The sequence below is a fragment of the Scardinius erythrophthalmus genome (assembly GCF_964197995.2).
Source record: "Scardinius erythrophthalmus genome assembly, chromosome: 1".
NCBI lineage: Eukaryota > Metazoa > Chordata > Actinopteri > Cypriniformes > Leuciscidae > Scardinius > Scardinius erythrophthalmus.
This window is the reverse complement of record NC_138221.1, coordinates 53,544,874-53,569,706: the sequence shown is the minus strand read 5'-3', so window position 1 is coordinate 53,569,706 and position 24,833 is coordinate 53,544,874. Positions and strand designations below refer to the sequence as shown.

Here is a 24,833-nt window from a genome sequence, read left to right as displayed (position 1 = left end):
CTACGGGTAGGATGTGGCCATCGTAGTGTCCCTTTCCTTTGGACTAGGTACTCTTCCCCAGCGTTAATACACTGGACATGGCTGAAAAAAAGGGAACTCTTGTAAGCACTCTTCCCGTGAAATAAAATGTAAAGGAACAGAAGCTACGACAGTCTCCATGTCCTTTCCATCTCATTGGCATGGAGGACTATCATTCTGGGCTTACGTGGGGTGCTGGGTAGGTTACGACTCAGCAGGAGCAATTGCCAAAAGGGCACGCTACAGCTTGCCAGCATCTGCATCTCTCCATCACTCATAACACAGTCCAGTGGTTGTGCCGTTTTCTATAAGGACTAGGGTTGGGAACCGAAAACCGGTTCTGCTCCAGAACCGGTAGTGTTGAGAACTGCTGAGAGAGCAGTTGTCAATATGAAACAGCTTTACTTTCACAATCTTTTCAACAACACAGTATAGGTATTTCGGTGTTACAAATATTCAAATGATCACAGAAGTACTGAAATAAAAGTTTATAGTTAGAGAATAAACACTGATGTCTACGGTAGCAACCAAAACAGAGTAAATCACCTTTTGAAAGTCGCTTCAAATAACGAAAATTCGTTTCAGAATTTACTAAATGTATATAATGAGCGGGTACATCATGAATGCCTTTTTTCAAACCGTGTTTTTGTCTTATTCTGAATCACTACGCGTTTATACTCAGACTACTTTACACCGGCACCGCTGCGGAGTAGGACAGAGCCTGAGTGACTCACCCGCGGGATAGAAATAAACATAGAGAAGTAGCTCCGGCTACAATGTTCTTCCGCAAGACGCATGCAGTTCTGTTTATTTAACTGCTAGAGCGCTGATTCATCCAGTAATGAAGTGAAGTCTTTATGAATGAATCATTCAAATCGAAATATTATGTTTCATCTTACATGTGTTTCAAGCATATTCTACCCCTTCTGAGAGGGTATTCTCCACTGCTGGAGATACAATAAGCTATAGGAGAGGTCCCAAATTATCCTAGAGAATGCAGAAATATTTATTTTCCATCAGAAAAATTAATTATTTTTGCAAAAAATGCTAAATAATATGTTGAATTTGTTGACATTACCAGTCTGTTAAACTCATTTGACAAGTATAAGAAATAAACACAAAAAGGATTGTGCATTTTCCCCTTAGGCTACTATATATTTTTTTATTTTATTTTTTATTGAATGGGAACCGAAACCGGAACCGGAAAATGTCTTACGATTCCCAACCCTAATAAGGACCCCATTTGTCACTCAACATAACTCTGTAGTGACTGAAAGATGGGGAACGTCTTGTACTGGTGTAACCCTGATTCCCTGATGGAGGGAACGGAGACGTTATTTCCCCCTGCCACAACCCTAAACCACCACTGACAGGATGAATTAAATCGTTCAAAAGTGACAGTAAAAACATTTATAATGTTATAAAATATTTATATTTCAAATAAATGTTGTTCTTTTGAACTTTCTATTCATTAAAGATCCTTGAAATAAAATGTTTCACTGTTCCACAAAAATATTGAGCAGAACAACTGTTTTAATAATAAGAACTGTTTCTTGAGCAGAAGCTAATATGTTTCTTAAGCTTATATGTTGATCAAATCAACATAGGATGATTTCTGAATTATCATGTGGCACTGAAGACTGGAGTAACAATGCTGAAAATTCAGCTTTACCATCACAGGAATAAATTACAGTTTAAAGTATATTAAAATAGAAAACAGTTATTGTAAAAAATAAATAGTAATAATATCTCACAATTCACTGTTTTACTGTATTTTTTGATTGAATAAACACAGCCCTGGAGTGCAAAATAAACTTCTTACAGATGCCAAACTTTTAAATGTTAGTACTTGTATTCGCTTGTATTTACTGTCTGTATTGGGGTAAGTGTTGTTGAATTCTTAGCTAGTTGAAAGTGGTTTATTTAAATAACTTAAAAAAATACCACCAAAATCAATTACAGTCTCCAAATATTGCTGTCAATAATGATAATAATAATAATAATAATAATTAAATAATTAATAAATAACTCGTCCAGTCTGCAGATCTGAGATATGGCAGACAAAGATATGGCATTGTGTATTATCTTTTACACAATGTGCAGTTTTATAACAGTTTTTTTCCAGCCATGGTCAGACTGATGGCTGAGGATATGGCAGAGGGAACAAATGTCTATCTCATTTTTATAAGATGACAAGTGTTATCTCCTTTTATATATGTTAGGAAGGGTAGTTTATGCCTGTGATGTGTTTATGTGTCTGTCTCTGTTAAACAGAGAATGTTTTATTACAGTATAAAAAGAAAAAAGTATATTATGTATTATCTCAGGACAGTGCAATACTCCTATATGGAGGTAATCATCTTTATTGTGTTTGTTTGTTGTAGGTTTATACTGTTCTTCGTTTACTGTACCTTCTCAAAGTCTATTTATTGTGTGTAGTTTTGTAAGTTCTTCTTTTATGCTGACTTTTTAATGTTGACTCAATGAGCTTTGCTACAAAAATTCCTGCTTGTACAAGCTGTACTGGTACAAATGGCAAATAAACTTCAACTCACCATTTACAGCCAAAAAAAGGCAGAATGACTTTTTTTCTGCCTTGCATTCATTCTCACCACTCATTTAATATTTTGTGGATCAGACAAAGTGGATATAAATGGGGCAGTTTGAGAAGGTCTCAAACTCCCCATGGGGCACTCCCCAGGCCTCTGTCTTTTCTCTCCCTTTGTGTCCTATAAACATGTGTAATACATTATTGGTCTAGAGCAGATCTCTTCTGGAAAAATGCTCTCAGCAACATTTGTTATTCTTGTTCTGACACACTCTCACATTCAAAGATTGCTGGACACACATCAAAGAAGTATCTTATGCTCACAAAGGATATTTTTTGTTGTTGTTAAAAAATACAGCAAAAACAGTAATATTGTGAAAAATTATTACAATTTAAATTAGCTTTTCTATTTTCAAATATAATTTATTCCTGTGATGCAAAGATGAATTCTCAGCATCATTACTCCAGTCTTCAGTGCCACGTGATCCTTCAGAAATCATTCGAATATGCTAATTTGATGCTCAAGAAACATATTTCTAAATGTTGAAAACAGCTGTGCTCCTTGATATTTCTGTGGGAACTTTTGTCAAGTTATAATGGTCTTTACTGTCACTTTTTATCAATATAATGGTCCTTTGCTAAACAAAAGTATAGATTTCATTAAAAAAAATCTAACTGACCTTAAACTTTTGTATGGTATGAAGTGCCTGTGATTGAAAAAAGGCAGGATATTATTAAAAGGTGTTTTAAACTCAGTCATGACTTATGCATCTAACTTTAGAAATGCACTTAAATGTTTCTGTTTTTGACCAATAAATGAGTGTCTAAGACAGTCTTATAAATTGTTTAGTAACAAGAGTAAAGTCCTATATTATGCTTGAGTTTCCTCTCCCCATTGGAAAAGTACACAGATTGGAAACAGCTGTGGCCTATTCTGGATGCCGTACAGCTGGAAGTCTCGTCAGAGCGCTGGATGAGCCAACGAGAAGGGCCACGGGAGATTCACATCTGGAGTAGAGAGAGAGCGCGAGCGGAAAAGGATCCCTGACGCATGCCAGTTTCACCATCCCTCCTTCACACACACACACACACAGACGCGCCAGTCCTTGTGCGAAAGGGAGGAACATTCCCTTCTGCTGATGTGAGGGAGGAGATTCAGAAATCTGAGCATTCACACATTCCCTCCTCTACATCTCACGTTATATTTGAATACTTTATGTTTTCATTAAAGGGACAGTTCACTCAAAAAGGAACAATCTGTTATAATTTACTCACCCTCATGTCATTTCAAACTCGAATGACTTTCTTACTTCTGTGACAAACAAAAAGTATATTTGGGAAGAATATCCTGGCATTTTAATATAATGGAAGTAAATTATGTAAGGCACATTATTATGTAAGACACAAAAACGATCACAAAGGCTACAGTTATTTGATTAAAAAAAACAGTAATTTTGTGAAATATTATTAAAATAATATTTTTAAAATAACTTATTTTATTACATTTATTGAGCCCAGACTTTTGAAGAGTTGTGCACGTGTCCTAAGGTCATATCATATCTTTGCATTAGAAATATACTAAAATATAATTTGTTAGATTGAAAAACTTAACATCTACCAGCTCTACACTCTATGAATTTGGTGAGTAACCAACTAAAGCTTGATAAAATAATTAAAAAGAAGTTAATGATAACTGGGTGCATCAACTAAATAAAATAATTGGAATCCATATGTAGTCAAACAATTCAATTTCTAATACATTACCTATTTTACTGAAAATGAATGCAAAATACATGTGATTAAATGTGACAAAGTGTACAAAAAATAGCAATTGCATTCATTTAGCAATTTCCTGTTAATTCTGTTTGCCTTGATTTAAAGAAGAAACATTGCCCCAAACTCTCTTCATACAATTTTTTTCACAAAGATCTTTCTAAAAGTAGTAAATATGTAGTGAAATGTATTGAAATCACTTAGATGTTCCACCATTTGAGGTTACCTGACAAAACATGTACAGCATGTGGTGCTGTGCTGTCTAAACAGTGCCTGCAAATTTAGTTCTCAACCAAAAAATAAACAGATTATTTGAAGACAAGCCATTATCCCAGACCTCCTTGATCAGAGTGAGTCACACACACATGGCTGTTGTTACAAAAACCAACCAACAACAGAACATTACGTTTGGGTTTGACTGTTTTATTTAATATTTGATATCTATTGTCCATGAAGCTTTAAAGTCAGGAAGATAAAACTTGTCTTCTTGAGTCCTTGTAACTAAACAGTATTGTCAACTGCAATGGATGGCAATGCAAAGAATGAACTTAGTTCACCCAAAAATGAAAATTCTCTCATCATTTACCCATTTCACATTGTTCTGGAGAACATAAAAGAGGATTTTTTTTTTTTTTTTGCAGCAAATTGTTGTCCAATGTCATTGACTTTCATAGTATGAAAAAATAAGGTTTGGAACAACATGATGGTGAGAAATGACAACTTGGAGGTATATTCGTATCTCAAAGTGCTTCACTGCCTCGACTGAAAGCCTCATATTTCTCTCAGAAAGATTTCCTCCCTCTGAATCAGTATTTAGACTAGAGAGCATGAATTACAGCAAGCCACCAGTGGCTATAGATATCCTGGCACTGCCCAGCAAAGACAGGCTAATTATGTATTGCGGTGAGTTTGACATGCGTGGCGCACTGACAATCCGGTAAAACCTCCTACTCTCCTAAATTCTCCCCCGCAGCCGCTCTCTCTTTCTGACCATGCTCAGTAAATCTGGCCCAAAACAGGAAGTCTGGAAACACACATACATACACACACACAAAATTATTCTACTGATGAAATTCAACTATGTTTTGAAAACTTTGAAAAAGTTTACAGCACATTTTTTTTTAACTTTCATATTCCTCAGAAAAATTATGTAGTATTATACTCAATTACCACTGTTAAATTATAGCCTAAGTATAATTAACTTTCATATCTAAGCTAAGATCTAAAGGGGCAGAAATTTTTTGGGGGCAGAATTGTTTTCTTCAATTTTATTTCCACTTTAAACATGTAACAGCAAACGATGTCACAGCATTTTGGAGACTTGTCAAAGCGTTTTAAATTACCTTTCTCAATAACACACACAAAAAAATACACTAATAACTACAAAGTTATTCATGGCTACAAAATGTAAACAGGAAAAATGAAGAGGGAGAGGTCAAATCCATCTGAAATGCTCAGATACACTTTGAAAATTATAGCCTATTTAAAAAGTGAGTGAGTCAGAGAGAAGGAAGAGGACTGGAGTTGTGTCTCTGACAATGGCTTCATTCATCACAGGCTTACATTATACATGTTTCAAAAGGAAATGTCCACTTAGTCCTCCAGAGCTCAGGCTCACCACCACACCTTTGATTCCAGGCCTTGTCAAAATATTCGCCGGAAGATTTACAAGGATAACACCATCAGTGGTGAAAGTAAGTGTCAGGCCCCTTGAGGCCCAGGTAAATAAACTCACAAGTCAAAGACAAATTCATCAGGTTTCAGACGACTCGACAGATAAGCTGTTTTCTCACCAAACTGCAGCATATTTCAAAGCAAAATATTCTCAAGGATTGACTAGTTAACTGAGATTGTTTCTAATACATGATGAGAATGGAAAGATACTTTACTTACAGATTTGAACACACTTTTTAATGTTAGATGTACATTAGTGGTGTAAATGAGATGTTGAGTCTATAGATGGCGCTATAGATAGAGCTTCAACCTGGTCACTACTGTTGGAATCTTTTCATCATTTGGAATGATTTATTTGACACAAAAGAGTCAGGCGTATGCCTTATAAATCATTAATTCCTGCAATTTGTAAAAAGAGTTGCTTGTTAATTTATGATTTTTACAAAATAGGCTATTCATAAATGAAGCCAAAAATATAATGTGTTAAAGTAACTAAACAATTAATAAATAAACACTGCTTTACAAAATATATATATATTAAGGGCTGTTTTTCAAGGAAAAGACTGTTACTGAAATAACACCTTCCCAGAAACATAAAATAAAGATTACTTTGCACAACATTAAATAACAGAACTCATAGTTTCAAAATGTTTAACTTCTCATATGTTGTGCACAGTATACGACTACTCATTGCTGATAAATTAGACGCAAGTAAATCAAAACAGTAGAAGGGGAAAAAATCAGTACTTTAGAGCTGCTTTTACTGCAGGGAGTCTTGTGTCTTCACACACTCTTCATTTATGCTGCAATGCTGCCTCCTAGAGTTGCGATGGACTCAGACAGACGCCCGTGACGCCCAGGGACCGCTGGATCTTCACACTGCTGGCTGACTTCAGGTCTGGCTACCCGAGACTAGATCTGTGGCTAGACTAGTCTTACAAATTAAGTTATCTAATTGTTTTCTTCAAGACTGTTCTTATCTTTTGTGGTAGATTTCCCCAACGCACCTGCCTTAAAAATATGTATTCTTGCAATAGTAAGATTTTTTTTATTAAGTTAATAATTATTTTCGCTTGGTGGCATGGGGGTCATGCTTGCTTCCTTTTTTGTCTTTAGCTGATTACATACCTGGTACTGTTTTTTGCCTACTATATAGGGGTTCCACAGACTAGTCGTCTTTAATGTGCCATGATGCTTTAAAGGAGAACTCCGGTCAATTTTAACATTGAGCTCATTTTTTTGTAAATTTGGAGTGCTGTCAGTACAGAGAACAACGACAAAAATCGGTGTTGCCTACACCGTGTTATCCTCTTTTTAAAATTTGCACCCTGTTGACTTCAATGGGGCAAGTTTTAAACCTGCTTTTAGCCTCTTAAAGGGATACTCCACCGTATTTTCATATTGAACTATGTTATTCCCTTAACTAAGGCCAGTTGATACATACCTCTCTCGTCTCAGTGCGTGCACTCAATCGCTCTGGCGCACGGCGAAACTTTGTGCTATGGGCGATTGAGTGCACGCACTGAGACGAGAGAGGTATGTATCAACTCGTCTTAGTTAAGGGAATAAAATAGTTTAATATGAAAATACGGTGGAGTATCCCTTTAACATCCTTGATGTGTCATTACAAGTGCCCAACCATGTGAGTGATTCCTTCAGCGTGAACACGGGTGAATTTGACTGCAGTAGATGTGAAAGATATTAATAAAAGGTGCAACAGGATAAGAAATCTTTGAAGTCCTCTTTCCATGGTAAAATGACAAATAAATGCATACTCAAGAGGCTCCACAAGAGTTTGATTATACCATCTGAATGCACGAAATTGATCGGGTGAATGCACATTTTCAACAGCTTATTGTATACGCAAGTTATGCCGGGGACACACTTAACAACTGTAAGGCAGATTATGAATGTAATTTGATACTTAAGACTGATCATGCCCAAACGTGAGTCAAATACAGTTGCGTTCAGTCTGTGTTTAAACTCTGCTCCAGTCATTGGAAACAGTCTGTAAGTGTGTTCAGTTCAGTCTTAGAATGTTTCAGCTAGTGTGTCCCCGGCATTAATCGTTGTTCTATAAACTAATGCACTGCTGCATTGTAATGCACACACATACAGACAGCTTGTGCATCACATGGAGATTGCAGATGCAGCCTGACTATAGGGTAAACTATGAAGGCGATGAGGTGGCTGAGTGTTTAAAAACACATTTTAAATGTATAGTTCAAATAACCTACTGTACCCCATGCAAAACACTCAAATTATTTTCTATTGTTATTTACACAGAAAATCAGATACAAGCTGGCATGTTTACTTGACTCAGAGCAAGCATGGAATGCATCTTCGCTTGTGGAGTCTCAGTTCCAAGACAGAAATCCTTTATTTATGTGGTAGAAGGAAAAAGTACTTTTTTTTTGCTTTCTGAATGTGACTTTATTTTTTGGATAATGGAATGACAGATGGAACAAGAATGGAATTACAGCCAGTTTTATTTACAAAGAGTTTGCTTCAAGAGGGCTGCCATCCTTAATAATAACAAGAAACAGTCCTTTTTGACTCTGTAAGTCTTGCAGTCTGTATGGCGTCTAGTAGAAATGCTAAAGCTAAGCACAATGTGCTTACTCCTCATTTAACTTCAGATAACAGGTAAACAGCTCTCATTAGCACAAATTAACACATCCTCGTATACTTTTGCTACAAGAATTCACATAGGCTAAGTTATTATGCATCCACCCTTTTCCTTGAAGGGGTTTTTGTCCTCAGGAACTCCTTTTATGAGAGGATCTTCTGCGGCTTGGGCCTCAACCCATTCACAAATCTCCTTTGCAGTTTTAGAGACCTGAGGAAAGGGGGAAAGTATGTCAGATGCGTGCCTTTTACTGGTACCTGAAAGCATTATCAAAATATTTAATAAACAAAAAATGCAAGGGGGCTATGTAAAGAATGAATGACACATATTTCTTTGGGCTGCCAATCAGAAGGCAGAGGAACTTACAGGCTCTCTAGTGGTCTTAACCTCCTTCTGAAGTTGTTCTAGCTCCATTTTCAGGATGTCCTTATCGGACATATCCCGCGCCATCTTGCCCTGTGCATATAAAGTTACAGGGTCTAATGTTACATCTGTGACATTGCCACACTTTGTGTGTTTTATTTGCATTTCCAAATACCTCAAAAAAGGATTAAAAATAATGTTCATAATGTAAAGAGAGGAATGGGATTTAAATCTGAGCATGCACTAGCATACATATGGTGATTAATATCCCAATATTTGTCCTTTAAGTTCAATTTACTATATGACACATTCTGGAAATGGAAATGCTTATATCAAGTGTCACTGCATTTACAGATTTTAGTATTTAGAAGGCAAGTGAGCAGAACAGGTTCAACGCATGATTGTGTAATATTAAACTATTATATTTGAAAAAGATCAGTTGAGTCGCCATTGTAAAGTGACTGCTCTGTTGCTATTTTAAACAGACTGAATATTTTTACACAAGATAACTGAATAACAACACCAAACAAATTCAACCTGTCTGTCACCCAACAAGTTACAAAATATTCATTGTGTTTAGCGTTGTCATTGTTTGTTTCTAGAGATGTTTGCAATTTAACTAAAAACTACTTTTCTTCTCTCGTTATATTCTGATTAAGGTGTGAACAAAATTGCTAATATTAATCTAATATCAAATTGTATTACATTAAACAAGTGTATATTATAAAAGCTTGGAATTCCATTTCTACATTAAAAGGCCTAGGCTAAATATTTATGTCACATAAAATTACCTTTTGACACAAGAAGCGTTTCCCAGATGAGCATGATAAAGTATGTCATAACTTATTTATATGGTTGTTCCATTTTGGCAAGAAGATTTTCCACTACTGCAATTTACATTGATGCCATTCAGATGATAGCATAGCATTACATCATTTAAAATTCCTCGTAACTTTTACTGTAGTCACATAGTTACCTTTATCTGGCTGTATTGTTATTATATGCATATTGTCATTCATATAATTCATTGTTAGAACATAATTATGCATACATACAGATTTATCACCTTTAGAGCACTGTTATGTTTTACTTACCTATCGGTCGATGGGGCAGCCAATGGAGGGAACAGGTCACTCTCTGCACTTTAAGGGACCATGTACAGGGTTTATGGTCTGGAGATGAACTGAGCGCTTCTGTCTGGTGCTGTCGCCTCTTCAGGATCACCTCCAGATGGTAAGAGGTGAGGGGGGGCGGAGACTGATCCCCAACAAGCACACTTCCTTCATCCAGATTTCTGATCAGCTTAAGCCACCTCGGTAATTAAGGAGGTCAAATCACCCGGAATAAGGGTAGAGCGGTTTATTTGTTCGTGTGTGTGTGGGCTGTTCTTCTTACAAGATTTCATTTTATGTAATGTCGTGTGCCATGGAAAAAATGTTGATTATGTGCCGAGGATGTATCTCTGCATTTGATGATTTTAAGTGCTTTAGCTTTGTTAAAAAAATAAATAAATTGAGGTCAACATAATTATAATAATTTGTTATATTTATATAGCGCTTTTCTGGGTACTCAAAGCGCTTTACATATGGAAGGGGGAATCTCCTCAACCACCACTAACATGCCACTGACCTTCTCTTGACAAGTGAATTAGGTTTGGATAAGAAGCAGGTGGACTAGACATGACCGACTGAATGTGTGAGCCAACTTATTAAAAGTCAATCATTCCAAAACACATCAAGAAGAACCAATAAGTGGTTGATCAATTCGATATAGGGGTTTGCTGATGGACAATAAAATGCTTATGTACAGCTCTTATACATAATGCTTATATACACATCATTCAATTTACACTTTCTTATTGAGTAAATATATTAGAAACAAATGTATTACTAAATTTCTGAATTTTCAGAAAATTTTCATTGTAAACCATATTTACTTAAATAATTTATTGATTTAATCATTCATTATCAATTGACAAAGCTCTTCTTAAAATAGGCAGTTAATCAGCCAGGCTGATATATACTCATTATCTATAATTATCAATAATAATAGAGATAACTGGCATGGAGATCACTAATTTTTAAATGCATGTTTTCAAGGCAAGGGTCCCACTTTATATTAAGTGGCATGTACTTATTGTGTTCATGTGGTATTGTAAAACAAACCCGCTATTGAGGTGTGATATGGGTTTTAAGGGTGGATTAAGGTGTAAGGGAAGGGTCAACAGTGTAATTACTAATGTAATTACATACATTTATTACAGCTGTAATTACACACAGGTATTTTCAAAATATAAATACAATGTAAAAACATGTATGTACACAATACTTCCATTGTATCAAAATATTAATTTCAATGTACATAGTACTTAAAGCCACTCAATATAAATTCGTACCAAGGCGGTCAACACAAATACTGTGACCTCTGATCTCCCTTTACTGAGGCACAGACCAGTTATATGTGACTGTTGACATGGAGTTATCCTTGATCCTTTTCCTTGTCCCATTGCACAATCCAGCTGTAGGTGCGTGTAAGCAGACAAGTCACACCATGTCCAAGCATTTCAAATAAAATCAGGATGTTGTAAAATCCATAATGGTGGAGAAATGCAAATGTTGACCTATAGTCTGAAGGATCTTGTATTTGGTCTTTTACCTTTGTTATGTCTATGCCAATTAAAGGCTTCATCTGAGTGATCTGTTATCTCGGAGACAAGCCTCTTGCCTTAAATGCGTCACCTTAGCTAATCCCATTACAAGGTCTTGACTGTCTTAATCCAAGAGATTAGACTCAAAGATGTCACTCTCACTCTTGCTTTTCACTATGAAATATAGAGCAAGGTTATTTATATCCTGTAGAATGGATTTCCTTGCTAATAACATAATTTTCTTTCATTTAAAGGGATAGTTCACCCAAAAATGAAAAACAATTGTCATGAATTACTCCCCCTCAAGTCATTCCAAACCTGTAAATTGTTAGTTCATCTTTGATATATATATATTTATTTATTTTAAATAAATTTAAATAAGGAAGAAAAAAAAGAAAATGGGGGATGGGGACATTAGGCTAATATAATACCTCAAGCATTAATTCATTCCTCTTCTTAGCTTAAATGTTTGCATATATTAAGGAATCAATTTAATTATCACCAGAAGAATTAATGTCATTAAAGTAATCTATGAAAGGTTGCCAGATTTTATTAATTTTTTCTTCTTTCTTTTTCAAAGAGAATCAGATTTTTCTCCAGCTCCAAATGCTCCATTACATCACTCATTAGATTTATATGTGTAGGGGCAGCTTTCTGTTTCCAGTTTAATAAAATGAATCTTTGTAGGCCGCTGTACGTGAGCTGTATCGTTCAGTTTCGTTCCACCAAACGGGGCACTAATTTTTCTTTTGCTCAATATGTTCAACGTTAATAAAAGGTATCCAAGCAAAAAGTTCTCCACGCATTTTCCTGCAGTTAATGAGAAATTGTAATTTATTGGCGCACTATATTGACTGCGTATTGAGACATATAAAACGGTTGAGCTCGATTTTCAACCAATCAGCATCGAGAATGTAAGTAGGTCACAGCCGAAATCAAGCCAATATCACTACGCACATGTAAACAGAGGAGGACGTAAGCAGCACATCTTCATCTGATAGCGGCGATCAAGCTCGATTAACACCCGTAAAGTGTATTCTTCATGTCGGAAAAGATGGTGGGAAAGGTCCGCAGCCCTTTACTGAAGTCCGATGGGAAAAAATCAAGCAATGTGCGTAGGAATGGCTCAAAACGTCGGACACTACGCTAACGTTAGCTATTGCTAATAAACATGTTGCCCTCCTGGACAAACTGGTCTCTGATGTCCCAACAATTACGGGTTTCACCCGGCCTGATATCGGCGTTTTATAGACGCTTGACTTGTGTGCATGTGCGTGATGGGTAGGTTAAGGGGTCGAGTTAGTGTGTGGGTGGGTGGGGGTGTGTGTGTGTGTGAGAGAGAGAGAGAGAGAGAGATGGGTAGGTTTAGGGGTCAGGTTAGTGTGTGTGTGTGTGTGTGTGTGTGAGAGAGAGAAAGAGAGAGAGAGAGAGATGGGTAGGTTTAGGGGTCAGGTTAGTGTGTGTGTGTGTGTGTGAGAGAGAGAAAGAGAGAGAGAGAGAGATGGGTAGGTTTAGGGGTCAGGTTAGTGTGTGTGTGTGTGTGTGTGTGTGTGTGTGTGAGAGAGAGAGAGAGATGGGTAGGTTTAGGGGTTGGGTTAGTGTGTGTGTGTGTGAGAGAGATGGGTAGGTAAATAAATAAATCAAAATTAAATCTTGTTTACAATAATCATTCCTGTGAATATGTACATGTAGTGCAGTTACTGCTCGTGTATGCAAATTAACAATTCACCATTAAATGTGTTATTTTTAAAAGTGTTTTTCTTTGTATACTTTTGAGTTTAACTTGGAGTGAGATTTGGGGGGGGGGGGGGGTTGCAAAAAAAAAAAAAAACTTGCTGCATCACAATAAGTGTATTGTGATTGTCAAAACATTTTAGTAACTAAACTGAATTTTGACAACATGTTACAATGTTTATATGGTACAATTTCTGGTAAGCTAAGTTTTTTTTTTTTGTTTTTTTACAAATTTCTTAAAGAAATTTCACGATTTCAATTCTTGTGATTTGATTTAATGTTGACTCATTTGGATAAATATTAGGTACACAAGATAGGCGTTCATTTTTCTCAAGAAAAATAGGCTACACACAGACAGCCCTATCAGCTGGTAGTATTATTTAAGGTTAAAAATAACTCAAATTAAATATAATGTGTTTTTTATTATAATAACAACTTTATTTAATGATATAAGTACAAATATAATAAATATGTAATATAGTACACACATATTTAGCAAAATACTCTCTATAGCTCTTTTTCTAGCCAACTAACGTGCCTATATTATGGTCAATAAATGGCTTTCCTGAGAATGGATGTGTGGTGTGAGAGCGTGTGAAAAGTGTCAATTGCGTGAGTCTCACGGTGAATGCGTGAGAGTTGGGAGTTCTGTTATTATATTTTGGCTTAATTCTATTTGTTATTCAGATTTTACCTCAAATATTACCTTTGAATTGGAACAACATAATGAGAAGTAATTGGGATGTTAATGTTACAGTAGAAGTTTTCTTGATAATCTTATCATGTTTACTGTCCCTAGATAGCAACTTCGGGTATATCACACATTTCAAACTGGTTTAAAATTTCAAAATTTTATTTTGTACTTCAAGTGGTAATTCGGCATTTTTGGGTTTATATGATAACAGGTTTGAAAGTGCAAAATTCCCTATGTTTTCCCTTTTTTTCAAAATGGGCACCTTTAGCATAATTTTTCTCAAAAACTGCAAGATTGTGTGTGGAGAACTTTTTCCTAAGGAATCTCTATATATTTCTGATATTAAATATGTGGAACGAAGCCCTATTTCTAGGCAGTTTTTAGGCTACTGACAGCGGCCTATCTCTCTCTCCTCACACACACTCTCACACTAACCTGACCCCTAAACCTATCCATCCATCTCTCTCTCTCTCTCTCTCTCTCTCTCTCTCTCACACACACACACACACACACACACACACACACACGAAACCCAACCACTTAATCTAGCCATCACGCACATACTCACAAGTCAAGCGGTTTTTTTTGTCTAGCCTATAAAACGCCGATATCAGGCCGGGTGAAACCCGTAGTTGTTGGGACATCAGAGACCAGTTTGTCCAGGAGGGCAACATGTTTATTAGCAATAGCTAACGTTAGCTCCGTAGTGTCCGACGTTTGAGCCATTCCTACGCACATTGCTTGATTTTTTCCCATCGGACTTCAGTAAAGGGCTGCGGACCTTTCCCACCATCTTTTCCGACATGAAGAATACACTTTACGGGTGTTAATCGAGCTTGATCGCCGCTATCAGATGAAGATGTGCTGCTTACGTCCTCCTCTGTTTACATGTGCGTAGTGATATTGGCTTGATTTCGGCTGTGACCTACTTACATTCTCGATGCTGATTGGTTGAAAATCGAGCTCAACCGTTTTAGACGTCTCAATACGCAGTCAATATAGTGCGCCAATAAATACACTTTTCTCATTAACTGCAGGAAAATGCGTGGAGAACTTTTTTCTTGGATACCTTTTATTAACGTTGAACATATTGAGCAAAAGAAAAATTAGTGCCCCGTTTGGTGGAACGAAACCCTATTTCTAGGCCTCTTTTAGGCTACTGACAGCGGCCTATTGTGTTAGTAGCAGGGCCGTGCACAGACATTTTAAGGGGCAGTGGCCTAAACCAAAAAAGGGGCACTATTTTTGGGGGGGTTGGCACACTACAAAGTGTAAAAAAAAAATCGGCCCTGGCATTTTGTTCCAGACTAGCCCACTATATGATCATAAACTCCAATTCCTTAAAACTACTAATGCCATGTTATGAGACAGTATAGGAACGAGTGAGAGTTAACAGATGAAATAAGTAAAAATTTGACATTTATTAATACAGCGATGAATCCTAAAACAAGCAATAAGCTGCACTGGCATATAAATACCATTGTTTCTTACAGGATTTTTGGTAAAACTGCGGTGGGTGGACCTCGGGTCCTCTAGGGGGGTTCGGGGGCATACCCCCCCGTAAGAAAATTTTGTGCATTTTAATGTTAAATTCATCAATCTGGTGCACTTTGAGAGTTCAAAATTAAAAGCTCCAACCCATATTCAATGTGCAATTTAAACGAAAATTTCAAAACTCTTTTAGTTACAGTGTCTATTTACGTTACACCTATAATAGTTATAATATTAATCACATGACAGTAATAGCCATATTTTGTAAAACAATAAAGGAAACTTTCATAATTAGTTTTGTACCAATTTCTATACTTGGGCCTTTGATCTACGTGTTTCATGGACTGGTCTGTCAGAACAAAAAAACCTAACGCTGACTTTTTCTGATGCATACACTGGCACAAACCCAGCACCGCCAATTAAGCAAAACAAAACGAATGGGCCGCCGATGTACAAATTTTATGGGCCGTGAAAAAGAAAAATAATGTATGAGTATGAGATGTATCGGCCCAAAAAGCACGTCGGCCCACCTGGAAAGTGTGCGGTATGTCCGATGGCCAGTCCAGCCCTGGTTGTACAAGTTGATAGCACTCGTGAACTGTCGTATACTGTGAGTGATGCTGCGGAGCGAGCGGGAAAACCTGGAGCAGATTAGCGGAATCAGCGAAATGCTTTGAGCGGAGCGGTGGGGGGTGGGGAAGAGGGGCACCTCAGTCGATGAGGGCAGAGGGGCAGTGGCTCTAGCCACCGGGCCACCCCCCTGTGCACGGCCCTGGTTAGTAGACTGATACATTAAACTATACTGTGTTCAGCACTGTTTTTATCTTAGATTCTGTGATGCCTAGATCCGCCATCAGGGGATCTAGATCAATAGGCCTTTGCAATATTCTTGACAATGTCTGAAAAACACTTTTCCAGTAGGTTGACAATTTTGAGAAGCTCCAAAACATATGGGCCAATGAGGCCGGTGCAAGCCCACAACAATCGCATGAAGGGTCTGTAACTGGAAATATCTTTGAGTTTTTGTTTAGACCAGTGTAAATAATGCATTATTTTAAAGTGTATAAGGCCATGTCTTGCACATACCGATGAGCTATGAATCTGCCTCCCATTGCTCCTCTGTAATTTCAATACCCAAATCTTCCTCCCAGGAAGATTTGAAGTGTTCTAGAGTTGATGTGCTTGTCAATTGGAATAGTGTTTCATATATACAGTATATTAAATACCTCCTTTATTGTGGAGGTCATGCATAAGCATGGAGAGTTGGGATACAATGGATTATTTTCTTTAATAAAGTTTCGCACCTGCAAATATTAAAAAAAATGTGACCGAGCTATGTTGTATTTATTTTGTAGCTGTTCAAATGATGCAAATACTTAATCAATAAATAGGTCTATATATATATATATTTTTTATGATAGGGCTTGCTAATCAAAAAAACTGCCGACCTAGGACCAAATCTTGTGTGTGTGAAACTACAGGATTGTCTATTGGTCCAGGGCATTTAGTTGGTAGAGGTGAAAAAAGTAGAGCTTAAAGCGAAGGACGATAGCAGAATGCCTTTTCTATGCTTACCCATAACTGGGTTTGTTTTTGTAACCAATAGGCCATCATACTTGTATTACTCACCTAGTAATAAATCTGAAAATTTAGCAATTCCATTCCTCCTTTTGATTTGGGCCTCTGCAAAAGTGCATTCCTAGGTATCTTTTATTCCAGATAAACTCTGAAATGATTTTTATCAAGGCTGTGTAAAGAACATTTCTTTATATATTTATATTGGTATACATTAATAAAAAAATATTTTTTTTTATTATACTATACATTTTTCCTGCTAATGAGATTGGGATATGGGACCATCTCTGTAGATCCCACATTGTTTGATCCAGCAATTTTGAAAGATTGTCTTTATATAGATCTGCAAATATCTTAGTGACATTGATCCCTAAGTATTTAAACTGGGTTGAAGTTTTAAAGGGAAAGTATTCCAAAGATTGTTGATCAGCTAGATTGTTAATTAGAAATAGTATACTTTCAACCCAACCTTTTCCCCATACCCTGACATTTGTCCAAATGTTTTTTTAACACAGAAACTATCACAGAAACAGATTTAGATGGTTTGGAAATATATAGGCTAATAATAAATCATCCACATTCAACATTACTTTATGCTCCTCCCCACCTCGAAAGACCCTATAGACAGTTGAGCTTCGCAGAGAGATTGCCAGAGGTTCTATTGCTAACGCAAAAAGCAACGGAGATAATGGGCAGTCTTGAGCGAGTTATCAAAGTAATCCGACCTTAGTTTATTTGTCTGTACTGATGACATTGGGGATGCACAAATGAGCTTTATCCATGAGATAAATGTGGAGTCAGTAGCCTGACTTCGTCATACTCATATTCTAGTCAGAATGTGAGTCTGATACTGCTCCATTCAGTGTTGCCAACTATTTTCAATGGAAAGTAGCTAACGCCTCCCCTAAAAGTAGCTAAATGTCGCTAAATGACGTAATACGTCAATTAGCATATTTATGACGTCATCGCGGCGTACTTGCGTTCTGCCTGCCTAATGTTTTTTCTCATTAAAATCATGCTCACATACTGTATTTTAATATAATATAATATAATATAATATAATATAATATAGGCTATAGCCGAATGTCCAATAAAACTGTTCTCATTTACTTTTTTTTTTTTTTTTTTTGTCAGACAATAGAACGAGTAGCTATTGAATGACTGTTTTTTTTATATATGTGTAAAATTATCTGAATTGAGAGAGTTCGGGAACTGGGTGAACTAAAGCACTGTGATAGTGAGTAATACAAGTAATAAGCACAAGAAAAGAAAGGAAAATAAAATGGTCAAACTAAATTCTTTAACTATAAAACAAAAGATAAGTGATAAGTCCGTCCGTGGAAACAACACTGCTCATTCACGTCTGTTAGCTGCCGTGCTGCTGCCCTCAGCCATTCACAGAACAGGGAAGACGCAGAGAGAGGTGTGTGACGGCAAGGAGAAAGCAAATCTCGCGCTCGCAGGACTCATGCTGGCAACATTTGGAGGTTACTGAGGTTTGTTCAAAAAGTAGCTAGATTAGTCGCTAGTCGCTTTTTTGAAAAATTGTCGCTGACGGGGTCTGAAAAGTCGCTAAAAATAGCGACAAAGGCGCTAAGTTGGCAACACTGGCTCCATTGAGCTTTGATTATGGGGCGTGTCTCAACCGAACTAGGAAAAAAAAAACCTCTGCACTCAATTGGACAGACCTACAACCAATCAGAGCATCGGAGTAAATGACGCATGTCCTTCATTCATATTTTCAACCAACAAAATGTCGCGGGCGCGGCTTTCTGTTCCTCTTTTAAAATGAATGCGCTGTCGATATCTTCTATAACAGACGCGATGGCGGAATCTACACATGATGTTTCATAAACAAAGTTCGGGAGGAGCACGTACAAATAATCAATCCAATATCAACTTGTTATCAAACAATACCATGTCTAACGTTACCGAGGAAGCATATTCACTCTGTCAACTTACCTAACACTCCTTGACAGTTTTTCAGCATCCCTCCACCACCCCGAATCCTCACTCTTGTCTTGTTCTCTCACAACCAGGAACACGGGGGGAGTATGACTACCGAGCCCACAGCCCTCTCCTCGGACAGCACGTCATATACGCATTTATTCTATCTTACTTATTTGTGTGAACTCGTGACATCTCATATAGCCTACGCATTTATTCTATCTGACTTATTTGTAAATGTGAACTCGTGAAATCTCAATTCTCCAGCTGCAGTCATCTTTGTTGTAAACTAATTCAAATCAAGCGCTCTTTGGTGACGTAACCGCAGACCATCTTTCCATCATCGATTAAAGCCCGCCCTGGCAATTTGATTGGCTCGGCCTTCTAGGAGCCGAGCATAATTACTCCTCAATGGATCGAGTCCAGACCGAACTTCCCGACCAAAAAATATTGTGGGCGGGGTTCGGGCTGGCACCCAGGCTATGGAGTCAGTGGAGACGAAATCAAAATTATCCAGGGCTGTGAAGAGATAATCCCACTCAACCCTGTCAAAGGCCTTCTCAGTGTCTAATGAAATAAGTATTTCAGAATGAGATCTTGAATGAGAGGAGTATGTTTTATCAACAAATCAAAAACCATTTATCTATTTTTTATGAAACCATGATCTTCATGAATTATTGTTGGGAGCACATTTTCTAACCTTATGGCCATTATTTTAGCTAATATTTTGTCGTCTGCATTTAGCAAACTCACTGGTCTATATGACGCTGGATCAAGTGGGCCCTTTCCTTTTTTATGTAAAGAATTTTGGCAGAAGTTGCCAGGCGCATTTGAAGGTTGTAAACTATGTGGTGCAAAATTAACCTCTTCCAGAGTAATAGGTTCCTCTAATAGTTTTTATCTAAAAAATAATCAGTCCTAGAATAGATTTATGTGGCTGCGAAAAGAAATTAAAAAATTATTTTGGGGGGGTGGGTGAAAATGTCTCCAAATGTCCATTACATTTGTGGATTTTAAAAAGTTCTGGATCAGTTTTGCTGATTTAGATACAGGCTGTTGCCTACTTGATGATCTGTCCAATACTGGGTCCATCGCCAAATTAAAATCTCCTGCTAAAATTCGGTTGTGGCTATGAAGGTTGGGTAAGATTGCTAGTATTGAGTTTATACATTTCTCATCATCGTACAGTAGTTGGGAGCATAGATGTTTGCCAGTGTTACAGGGGTATTATAGAGTTTTCCAGTTACAATAATATATCTACCATTTGGGTTCGAAATCAAATCAGATATGATAAAAGGAATATTTTTATTAATTATGATAGCCGCTCCACGTGACTTGCAATTAAATTTTCAATGGTACATGGCCAACCCAATTTTTATATAGTTGTTTGTGTGCTTGATTTTTAAGATGCGTCTCTTGTAGAAAGGCAACTTCTGTCCCCAGCTTCCTAAGATGAGCCAGTATATTAACTCTTTTCACAGCACCTTTCAGGCCTGTACAATTCCAGGTGACAAACTGCACATGAATCTCTTCAAGTGTCTTTAAGGATCCCATCACACTTCCAACTATAACCTACATTGGTACAGGGTACAATAAATGAGTAAATATCTAAATATCATATAGGCCTATGTACTGTACAATAACATTCATCCATATAAGAACTCCAAACTCCTCAACATTAACATTTACACACCCTGGATGTATTTATCATGGATAGATGCACATTGATGGACTTAAATATACAGCCAATCACTGCCATTATAATGCCTGGAAGAGCAAGGGATTTTTTTAAATATAACTCCTATTGTATTTGTCTGAAAGAAGAATGTCATATACACCTAGGATTGCTTGAGGGTGAGTAAATTATGGGGTAATTTTCATTTTTGGGTGAACTATCCCTTTAAAGAGGCAGGAGGAAGACCTCACCTTATTCGCCTTTGGCTTTTGGCATGCTTATTTGGTGACATTTAAAGTTTTAGTTCACCCAAAAATGAAAATTCTGTCAGTAATTACTCACCCTCATGTTGTTCCAACCCTGTAAGACTTTCATTCATCTTCGGAACACAAATTAAGATATTTTTGATGAAATCTGAGTGCTGGATCACTCCTCCTGCAGGCTTATGGACACTATAACTTGCTGGCCCAGAAAATGTATTAAATACATTGTTAATATAGTCCAAGTGACTCCAGTGGCTCAATCTTAAGTTTATAAAGCGACCAGAATACTTTTTTCTCTATCTGGACCTCGAATCTTTTTATGTAGGCTACTGTTTTTGCGCAGCGCGTCTGTGTTGCACGTCACCACGTAGGCTCACTATTGGGCGACTCTGGTCATGTGTGATACATGGTGACGAGAAATTTCAAATTTCATGTTCCCAGGTGCTTCGGTGTCCCTGGTATCGTTGACGAAAAATTTACGGGGGCCCCAGCGCGGGGGGGGAAGTGGCCCCCGGGGACCAAACGAAATTTTTCCGTAAAAGTCTAGTAGACCAACATACCATAAAAATTTCTTCATCCTCGGTGCCACGGTTCAGGTAGTTATTTAGGAAAAACTGCTTTTTTGGGGGTTTGGGGGGCCCAGCGCGGGGGGGGAGTGGCCCCCGGGGACCAAACGAAATTTTTCCTTAGAAGTCTAGTGGGGCTACATGCCCACCAAATTTCATGTTCCCCGGTGCTTCGGTGTCCCTGGTATCGTTGACGAAAAATTCAGTAAGGTGACAAAAAAAAAAAAAAAACCTTTGACAATCCCTATATGACCGCTTTCGCTAGCTACGCTAGCGGCGGTCATAATTACATTTTAAAATATATTTAAAAAGAGAACCATTATTTTAAATTGTAATAATATTTCATAATATTACGTTTTTTTTTTTTTTTTTTTTTTTTTTAACTGCAGTCTTGATGAGCATAAGAGACTTCTTTCAAAAACATTAAAAATAGTAATGTTTCCAAACTTTTGACTGGTACTGTATAATGTAGCCTACAACAAATGTATATTTTTGTCATAATTATTGCGCTCCTATAGATTTTATGCCAAACGTCACATGAACAAACAGGAAAACTGGTCTCTATTCATCTGCATGTCAGAGTGTGAACAGTAGTACGAAGTTACTTAAAGCTACAATATGGAGTTTTTTTCACCGCTAGGGGTCGCTAACTTCTTACAATAACAAAGGCGTAGAATGATGATGCTGTATATAAGCGGAATGGAACTTGTCATGCCGATCATGGATCTAATAATTATTATGGGGTTATAATGTTTATGGATAAGTGAATACATTCATGTTTTTTAAAGCAGCGCTCAGTAAGACTGGCTGTTTTCTCGCAGGTTTCTCTCTCGAGCCCCCCCTACAGTTTCGGAGTATATATTTTTGAGAAAACTGTCGTAAACTCGTTGTCAACTATCCCCCCTCCCATCTCGCTCAGGCCATGTGCATTTGTTTTCAGAGAAGCCGGCGAACAAACGGAGCCATGTCAACTGAAGTAGGCTATGTATGATTCTCACAAGAATCATATAAATGTTGAGATAGTGTATATTTTTACAGTGTTGCCAAAAGTCAGTAACATTATGGCAAAAACAATACTATAAGAAATATCTCCGCTATTTATTTATTTTTAGTTTAGACTATAGCTATAGCTACTTAGGTTATGCATTATCAAAATAAATGTTACACATTCTTTTATCATTTTGACGGTGATCCGAGTTGTCCATCATAACGATTGACCAAACAAAGTCAAACACGTAGCCTAGTTTGTTTATTTATTTTGCAAGAATACGTGTACTATGGTATAAGGCTATAATTTATTCGTTCAAAACGTTTGGTTTGAAATTTCATAAGTTGTATTGCTAGCTAGCATCCTAACATAGATCTGTGAACATGCAACATAACGTTATTAATTCTGAGGCAGACGGCAAGCTAAACTAAAGCATAATTTGAAGAATTTCATATCGATTTATAGGCGATCTCAGTAACACAAATAAAACCTGATAGAGGAACGGAGAAAACACTACAGAAAACAAACACGTTTGTTTACTAATGAAAATGCTAACATCTAAGTTACAGTATCTAGCGTACTAGTAAGCCCGTAACAGACAGCGACCATAATAAAAACCTAAACAGACAATAGCAAACATCCTGAGGTCACAATTACAAGAAATACAAACATTAAACACAGTTTATTCTAAAGATACAAGTGCAACAGCAAGAAGGGCAGCATCGGTTTTGCCGGCTTCGGTTTCTTTCAGTTCTCTCCATTCTGAAAAAGCCGGTCCAATATTAACTCTAGTCTGACTTCACGCTCGGTCAGTCTCCCGTTTCCCCTTTCTTTGGTCCTCTGACAAAGATTTTCTAGCTTTCTGCTTCTTTTTTACATGTTCAGCCATTACGAAAACTTGAAGAACTCAATATCTAGCGTTACCTTGTTCTTATAGCTAGCCGGATACTGGATGGATGGGGGCGTGTACGCGTGCAGTGCCGTAAAGCAATTCGTTACCTCGCGAGACCTGATATCACACGATACTTCCTAACACTGAGGCCGGCGGCCCGCCGGCCCAAAGTTGCAAGGGTGGTTTTGCGGCTCACAGGCACCAGGGGGGTGCGAGACGACCACCATTCAACCCGAAATCAGTAATATAACCATTACAATGACTCCAAAGCTGTTCGGTTAAGGTAAAAAAGTTACTTAGTTCACCTTTAACATGACTATGGTATGAAGCAGGGCGCGATTGCTAGTGAGACAACGATATCAGCGCCACACGCGAGTCCCGCGGATATAAAGGAATGAGGACATTTCAGCCTGATCTCACGGCAATTCGTACGAATTCTACGAGGTGGCTAATTTTTGCTAAATCGTACATATTTTACGAATTGCCCAATTCGTATGAATTCATACGAATGACCTACCCCTGACCCCGCCCATAAACCTACCCATCACATGGGTTTAGACAAATCGTACAAATTCGTACGAGTGAGGTTGTGCGAATTCGTACGAATTAGCCACTTTTTATCACTCGTACGAATTTGTATGAATTGGTCGTGAGATAGCGTTGGACACTTCATTCTACTGAACTACCCGCAAGTGCTGAATTTATACTAAAACAAGTCAGTTTGTTACAAATTAAAATTGTGTGGTAACCCTTTTTTTTCTTCTTTTTTTTTGCTTTTTAACTATACACATGAACATATACATTTCCATGTAACAGAAAGCAAGAGCACACAAAAAATAAAATAAAAAATAAAACAAAAAAACAGCCTCAGTATTTTACATTGATTTTCTATACCTCCTCTTTTCTTAGGCTTTTATTAACACCTTTCCAAGTCCACCACATTTTAAGAACGGTCTGAAAGCCAATTTCTTTTAGCCAACGTCATATACTTGGTGCACAAATAGTTTTCCAATTTAAAGAAATAAGCCATTTTGCTTGAATAATGCATACATTTATAAATATATACTCTTTCTTTTTTAACTTGATCTCCTTGAAACAAATGTAATAGAAAAAGTAAAGGTGACAATGGAATGTTAACATCAAGAATCTTCTCTATCATTTCTTTCACACCTTTCCAAAAATGTTTTACTTCTTCGCACTCCCATATGCAATGATATAATGTACATTTACATTTGGAATAGCTTACCGCTGCATATTAGATCTGCACAAACTCTGTCACTTTTCAAATCTTCATTGAAAACGCATTTATTTTCATTAGCTTTTAAAATATCTTGATATGTGTTATTTTCTGTGGGT

The 24,833-nt window shown here is 37.2% G+C and overlaps 1 protein-coding gene across 1 annotated transcript; it reads right to left on the bottom strand.

The window, feature by feature from the left end:
• Nucleotides 1-8,726: 8,726 nt before the first annotated feature.
• On the bottom strand, nt 8,727-9,092 carry gngt2a (guanine nucleotide binding protein (G protein), gamma transducing activity polypeptide 2a; the record flags this gene model as incomplete). Its single annotated transcript, XM_081360308.1, has 2 exons — nt 8,727-8,852; nt 9,009-9,092. The coding sequence occupies 2 exons, from the start codon at nt 9,090-9,092 to the stop codon at nt 8,727-8,729; spliced, it is 210 nt and encodes a 69-aa protein (XP_081216434.1).
• Nucleotides 9,093-24,833: the final 15,741 nt, after the last annotated feature.